The sequence below is a fragment of the Saprolegnia diclina genome, assembly GCF_000281045.1.
Source record: "Saprolegnia diclina VS20 unplaced genomic scaffold supercont1.29, whole genome shotgun sequence".
In the NCBI taxonomy this organism is placed as follows: domain Eukaryota; phylum Oomycota; class Saprolegniomycetes; order Saprolegniales; family Saprolegniaceae; genus Saprolegnia; species Saprolegnia diclina.
In genome coordinates, this window is record NW_008246096.1 from 143,062 (window position 1) to 149,078 (window position 6,017).

A 6,017-nucleotide genomic window follows, 5' to 3' on the forward strand; every position below is an offset into this window, starting at 1 on the left:
AACAGAGGCTGGTGCAGTGCTGCGCAACCACGCGAGTTGCGTGGCAAGTGGCAGGCGCCTCTGGGCACCCCGAGGCTGCGCATGGGCCGGGAAGCCGCCACGAGACAGGCAGCAGTGGCAGGCGTGCGTCATCGGCAGACATCGGCCTTCCTTCGTTTCTCAGCAAACAACCCGACTGGTTATCCTCTGCAAGTGAATATTGTATCGGGAAATACAGGATTTCGAGCCCACGATGGCTGCCCCGTGCCACCAGCTGGACCGCCATGCTCGACACAGGTCGCATGCTGGCGCTAGCGCCGGTCAAGAAGAAGTACAACAAGCGCACGTACAACCGCGAGCGCCAGCGCATGCTGCAGCTGGAGCGCGTTAAGGAGCTCACGTCGCTCAAGCAGCAGATCGCAGACCTCGAGAAGACGATGGCCGGCTTCTCGGGCCAACTCCCGGCGCTGGCCCGCGTCGCGTCCACGGCCATGGGCCCGCTCTCGTGGCGTGACATTGCCGGCGCGCTCAACGAGGCAACGCTCGACTCAAGTGTACTCCACGCATCACTCCGGCGCAAGGTCGCCCGCCAAGACGAGCTCGTGCGCCACATGTCCAAGTGGGTGACCTCCATGCTCCGTGTCGAGGTATTCCGCCATGCTACCTATGCGCGCCTACGAGGTCATTGACACGCCGAGTAGAAGCCACTGGACTTTGCCGACGCGTTCTGGAAGAACATTTCGCTCACCGAGGACCCGGACTCGCGCAAGCTCGGGTGCGAGTGGATAGCAGATCACTTGTTTCACAACACGGACAAGACGTTCCAGCAGTGCGGGTTTCCGGACCCGAGCTGCCTCGCCGAGTTTCACCACTTCAATCTGGTCGTTGACGAGCACGAGCGCTGCCAGTATGGCTGGAACAAGCAGCGGCTCCTGCCCGTCTCGTTTGAGAACGCCAGCCGCGCCTTCCAAAAGATCCACGTCGACAACTCGATGGGCCTTGGCCAGCGCGACTTTCTCGACGACAGTGTACGCACAGCGCATCATCCTTCTCGTTCTCATAACTCAGATCGTATATCTAGCTGCTGCAGACGGACGCCAAGCGCATCGACTACAGCCGGCACTCGTTCGTGCTGCCGGACCGGAACGGCCCGCGCGTCGACTGGGAAAACTGGCTCTGCGGCGAGTACCTCGCAAAAGACCGGTATGTGTTTGTCATGCGGAGTATTCACGCGGACCCCAAGTACCCGATTGGCACCGTGCAGCGGAACCGCATGACGTGGTAGCGTCACACACCTTGTTGGCTATGGCTACACAACGATTAGGGTTGTGGTCGACCGGATCGGTCCGTTGACGACGCGGACGCGGGAGTTTATGACGCTCTCCAACTACTGGACGAAAGAGCGCGGCAACCTCTCGCTGGACCAAGAGGCGCGGTCATGGGGCTGCAAGCTCCAGAATGTCCCGGACCACCTCAAGTACCAGACCTTCAAGCAGCACATGCAGCGCGGTGGGGACATCCACGCCGAAAAGTTTACCAAGCAACTCTTGGCGGCCATCGAGAGCACGCGCGCGCAGTCGCCATAATGTACACGATGTATCTTGTATTTGGCATACGTGGCAAGACGCCGTGATGAGATTAGTGTACTCATGTGTGGCAATTCCAGAGTGTTGGTGCAACCCAGAAATTTCACACGTCGACGCTTATTTTTACAGAGCCGTCCACACAAGCATGAGCCTGCCGCCCAACTGGACCGCGTACAAGACCGCGGACGGCAAGGTTTGCTGCCTGCGCTGAGAGAGCGCCACGTCATGTGCCTTCCCAATAGGAGTACTACTACAACGCGCAGACCAAGGTCACGACGTGGGACCGGCCTGCGCCCATCGCGTCGGCCAAGCCCGCAGCCGCACCGAGCCCGGCGCCAAGTGGTGGCGCGGGCCGCGGCAGCCTCCTCGCACAGATCGAGCAAGGAAAGAAACTGAAAAAGGTGACGACGCGAGAAAGCGCGCCCCTCGCCGCTGTCGAGCCTCCATCGTCGTCGTCGTCGGGCGGTGGCAACCCCCTCTTTGCCGCGATTGCAGGCGGCGCCGCCAACCTCAAAAAGACCAACCGCGGGTCGCCGTCGCACGCGGTTGCGCCTACCAACAACGATGCAAGTCCGAGCAACGGCAGCAGTAGCGGCGGTGGTGGCTTTGCCGAGATCATGCGCAAGAATCGCGCGGCAGCGGCCCGGAAAGCGTCGTCGTCGGGGGCGCCCTTGAGCAACGGCAGCAGCTCGAGCACTGCGAGCCCCGTCACGCCAACACCGACGCCGATGCCGGCCTACCGCAAGTCGGTTTCGATGGTGCCATCCGGGTCCTTGACCAACCTTCTCGCCGCCGAGGGCGGGTCCGGTCCACTCGAAGAGCAGCTCAACCGGATTGAAGCCAAGCTCGACAAGATTATGGCCGCGCTCAACCTTGCCTAATCATCAAACACCATTCAACACATACAAAAGGACTACCAACGTATTTTCTCATAAAAAGCGGATTCGAGACTAGGGCAGCGACGGCTGGCATGCATAGTGCAGGAGCGTGCCTTCGTCCTTGTCGTAGAGGAAGGCGCCGCGCTCGAGCTTCCGGCTGCAGACCGCGCACGTTGACTGGGCAGAGATGTCGACCGATTCTTGCTGCGCGGCGTGGAGCTGCGATCGCACGTGGAGGTTCTCGATCTTGAGCAGCTGCGTCTGGACCTGCGCCGTGCGGCGCGCCTCGACCTTGAGCTCGAGGACACGCTGGAGGTACGCACTGAGGGCCGCGGCTTCCGTGCCGGGCGGCAATAGCTCCAGCGCCGTCGCGACGTCGATCGTCGCCGCGTGGCGCAGCATAAACTTGGCGACAAACGCGAGCCCAATCGATGAGAGGACGTGGTTGCTCATGCGATACGGCGACGTCTTGGCCGACGGCGGACGCATGTACGTCTGGAGAAAGAGCGTGTAGATGGACGCGTCGCCGACTTTGGAGGCATAAACGTCGTTGCAGTAGGCCTCGGCGACGGCCGCGTCCTTGATCTCGTGCAAGTAGAGCCGCAGCACCTCTTCGTGGCGACCCATGTTGGCGAGCAGGACCGCGCGCTCCTCGATCATCTCCATGGGCGTGCGGCTCAAGAGACGTTCCGGGTGGTGCTGGCTCAATGGCGACTGCAGAAACGCGAGGAGCTGGCGCCGCAGCGCGCCGAGACGTCCTTTCTGCATGCGCACGCGCGTATGAAACACAATGAGCGACTGCTGGTCGCGCTTCTTCTTGAGGAGCAGACTCACGTGGTCATTGATCGCATCGAGAAGTAGGTACACGAGTTCGTCGTGGAGCGTCGACGGCACCGAGCTCCCGTTGGCGTAAATGACTTGGTGAAGGTATGCGATCGCGAGCGCGCGGCCGTCGTCGAGCGGCATCTCGTCGTCCCCGTCCGGTGGCGAGCTCACTTCGATCGACTTGAGGTGGTCGACAATCAAATGCGGGTCCAAGTCGACCTCGGGCGATGGCACGAGCCGGTGCGTAAAGATCGAGAGACCGAGCGATGGCGCCGACTGCAGCAATGGCTTGGAAAACTCAAACACGAGCGGCGCATCTGCCAGTGTCTTGAGGTACGCGACCATCTCGCGACGCGGGTCTTTCTTGGCGCTAACAGCATTCGCCTGGAGCTCTTCGAGAAGCTCCAGGCCCTTGCGGTGCAGACGCTGCGCCTGGTAAAACGCAAGGAGCGCTTGCCACTTGGCGTGGGCGCGCAAAAACACTTCGGCTTCGCCGACATCCGCCGCGCTTGGCGAGATACCGCAAAAGACGGTGAGCGCCGCATCGTTGGTGAGAACGTACGCCTTGAGCAAGACCGTGTCGACGAGCGACGCCGCGTCGTCGTACTGGATCTTGGCGAGCCCTACGATGCAAGTACGACGTTCGCGATAGCTCGGGGATGGATTCTGTTAACCTTGCCGAGGCAGCGCCCGGTACGCGACGAGAAATTGCACAAGGGCCGTGAGCGCCGCGCTGAGTGTGTCGCCGGCGAGCGCTACCGAGGGCCGCGGTAGCGTGGCCATCGCCAACCGATGCCGGCTGCGCGGCAAGAGCTCTTCAGGAAAGAGCGCGAGGACCTCCTCGGCGGGCACGTGGCTTGCGAGAAAGTTGTCCATCGCTTGGCTGAACGCGTGGCGTTCAAACTGCTGCAAAGCGAGCTGGAGGTGGATGGCCCGAAGGTCGTCGTTCGGGAGGTGGCACTCGACGGGGCAGAGACGGCAAAGGTCGATTGCTTCTTGATACCTACGTACATATACTTTTGTTGACAGCTGTGGGACATCGCAATAAAAGGTACCGCCCGGCGTCCAAATGCAAGCGAAGTTGGTCGCTTAGCGGGGCCATGCGCAGCGCGGCAAAGGCAAAGGGTCCCGTCACCACGAGGACCGCCGGCGGCGCGGTCACCGAGGCAGTCTGCGCTTGGGAGAGGAGCGGGGTGAAGAACACAGCCCCCTTGATCGCAACGCTCTGGACGATCTGGAACGAGAGAAGCACGTCGATATGTTCGGCGTATGCGACGAGAAGGAAAGGGTGGTGCCCAAGAACGGCCTTGGGCGGACCCGCACCTGCCGGCCATGGCAATGGCGGCCCCGTCGTCACGACAGCGTACTCGGAGCGGTCGTAGCGCAGCGCGATTCCGTGCGTACGCCACTGCACGAAGAAATCGTCTTGAGCGGGCGACAGGCCCGGAAGGCGGACCGCGGCGAGCACGGGGTCGCGGCAGTCGGGCGGCAGATCAAGGGATCGCCCCGTATCCAGATGGAAGAGCGTTGTCTTGCGCTTGTAGACGAGCACGGCCATGTCGCTCGAGAGGCAGAGGACGCTCTGGAGTGTGCTTGGCTTGTCGGGCACCTCGTGCGTCGAGCGCGGAAGGAGCTTGGCGTTCTTCCGACTCCAGTCGTACACGAGGAGCGAATGCTGCTTCGTCGCACATACCAAGGTCCCCGAATGCTCGTGCGCCGAGAAGAAGACGGTGCCTTTCGTCTCGTCCAAAGGTGTGGCAGCCACGTCCTTGGGCAGCGGAAGTGCTACGAGCGCGAGCTTGGCATCGACGATCGTCACGCTGACGCCCCACGCGTCCAACAACTGGGTGCTATCGTGGTAGACCTTTTTCGATTGCTGCTGGAAGCGAAGAGAAATGGGCTCGGACGACGTGGTCGATGGCAAGGTCGTCGTGAAGGAATGGAGGTTGCTGGACCCATCGCCCATGCAGACGGTCGCCGCCAAGGGGCTCGTCGACGGGCCCTTGAGGCTCACGAGAACGCGCTCGGCCTTCTTGCAGCCGCGGTAGGACCGGTCGTTCTCGACCTCGAGGACGTCGTAGGCCGTGGACATGGCGTGCTCAGCTGGCGTGCTCGCGATCCAAATTTCGCACTTGAGGTTGGACCGTCGAAAAGGGGCTGAACGCACGCAACTTTCTCCATCAACCCGGCGCCCGTGGGGCCACGCCCAGCTGGGCCACACCGACGCGATTGAGATCGCCTGCTGCGACAGTGGCGGTGACCCACCACACTGGATCTACTTCCGAGAGTCGTACAGCTCTGGGCGTCTAGGGAGGTGCGTGCAGACGACCCTAAGGTGATTAGTTGCGTGAAAATAGAAGCCGATTTGGACAGCAAAGGAAGCATCAAACTTTAGGATTAAAATATGAAATCGGAGCTCCGATCAAGCGAAACTCGGATCGAACTACACTCTAATTGTGCACTCGGACCACCTACTTCTTGGCGCTGGCACGAGTCGTCTTCTTGGCCGGCGCAGCCGCCGCGACCTTCTTGGGCGCAGCCTTCTTGACCGGGACAACCTTCTTGGCCGCGGCCGCCTTCTTGGCAGGCGCAGCTTCCTTCTTGGCAGGCGCAGCTTCCTTCTTGGCAGGCACAGCTTCCTCCTTGGCGACCTCCTCCTTGGCAGCCTCCTTCACCGGGGTAGCCTTCTTGACAGCTTCCTTCTTGGCGGGGGCTTCCTTCTTGGCGGGGGCTTCCTTCTTGGCGGGGG

The 6,017-nt window shown here is 61.7% G+C and overlaps 4 protein-coding genes across 4 annotated transcripts in view; 2 read left to right on the top strand and 2 right to left on the bottom strand.

Moving 5' to 3' along the window:
* The first annotated feature begins 206 nt into the window (after nucleotides 1-206).
* Nucleotides 207-1,625, top strand: SDRG_09119 (hypothetical protein). Its single transcript, XM_008615033.1, has 4 exons — nucleotides 207-626; nucleotides 681-1,007; nucleotides 1,061-1,260; nucleotides 1,304-1,625. The coding sequence occupies exons 1-4, from the start codon at nucleotides 264-266 to the stop codon at nucleotides 1,563-1,565; spliced, it is 1,152 nt and encodes a 383-aa protein (XP_008613255.1). The 5' UTR covers nucleotides 207-263; the 3' UTR covers nucleotides 1,566-1,625.
* A 36-nt stretch (nucleotides 1,626-1,661) lies between these two features.
* On the top strand, nucleotides 1,662-2,523 carry SDRG_09120 (hypothetical protein). Its single transcript, XM_008615034.1, has 2 exons — nucleotides 1,662-1,758; nucleotides 1,808-2,523. The coding sequence occupies exons 1-2, from the start codon at nucleotides 1,711-1,713 to the stop codon at nucleotides 2,444-2,446; spliced, it is 687 nt and encodes a 228-aa protein (XP_008613256.1). The 5' UTR covers nucleotides 1,662-1,710; the 3' UTR covers nucleotides 2,447-2,523.
* SDRG_09121 (hypothetical protein) lies at nucleotides 2,475-5,414 on the bottom strand. Its single transcript, XM_008615035.1, has 3 exons — nucleotides 4,324-5,414; nucleotides 3,943-4,271; nucleotides 2,475-3,891 (listed from the first exon to the last, which is right to left on the bottom strand). The coding sequence occupies exons 1-3, from the start codon at nucleotides 5,358-5,360 to the stop codon at nucleotides 2,516-2,518; spliced, it is 2,742 nt and encodes a 913-aa protein (XP_008613257.1). The 5' UTR covers nucleotides 5,361-5,414; the 3' UTR covers nucleotides 2,475-2,515.
* A 325-nt stretch (nucleotides 5,415-5,739) lies between these two features.
* Nucleotides 5,740-6,017, bottom strand: part of SDRG_09122 (hypothetical protein) — a gene marked incomplete at both ends in the record, with an annotated part of 1,521 nt that continues 1,243 nt past the window's right edge. The window contains one exon of the mRNA XM_008615036.1: nucleotides 5,740-5,988. Within this exon, the coding sequence (XP_008613258.1) occupies nucleotides 5,740-5,988 (249 nt within the window). The remainder of the gene's footprint in view (nucleotides 5,989-6,017) is intronic.

Coding starts and splice junctions, on each gene's coding strand:
- SDRG_09119 (XM_008615033.1), top strand. CDS start 264: ATGCTCGACACAGGTCGCATGCTGGCGCTAGCGCCGGTCAAGAAGAAG. Junction 627..680: donor CCTCCATGCTCCGTGTCGAG/GTATTCCGCCAT, acceptor CACGCCGAGTAG/AAGCCACTGGACTTTGCCGA. Junction 1,261..1,303: donor CAGCGGAACCGCATGACGTG/GTAGCGTCACAC, acceptor CACAACGATTAG/GGTTGTGGTCGACCGGATCG.
- SDRG_09120 (XM_008615034.1), top strand. CDS start 1,711: ATGAGCCTGCCGCCCAACTGGACCGCGTACAAGACCGCGGACGGCAAG. Junction 1,759..1,807: donor ACAAGACCGCGGACGGCAAG/GTTTGCTGCCTG, acceptor CCTTCCCAATAG/GAGTACTACTACAACGCGCA.
- SDRG_09121 (XM_008615035.1), bottom strand. CDS start 5,360: ATGTCCACGGCCTACGACGTCCTCGAGGTCGAGAACGACCGGTCCTAC. Junction 4,272..4,323: donor TTGCATTTGGACGCCGGGCG/GTACCTTTTATT, acceptor ATATGTACGTAG/GTATCAAGAAGCAATCGACC. Junction 3,892..3,942: donor CCGGGCGCTGCCTCGGCAAG/GTTAACAGAATC, acceptor CTTGCATCGTAG/GGCTCGCCAAGATCCAGTAC.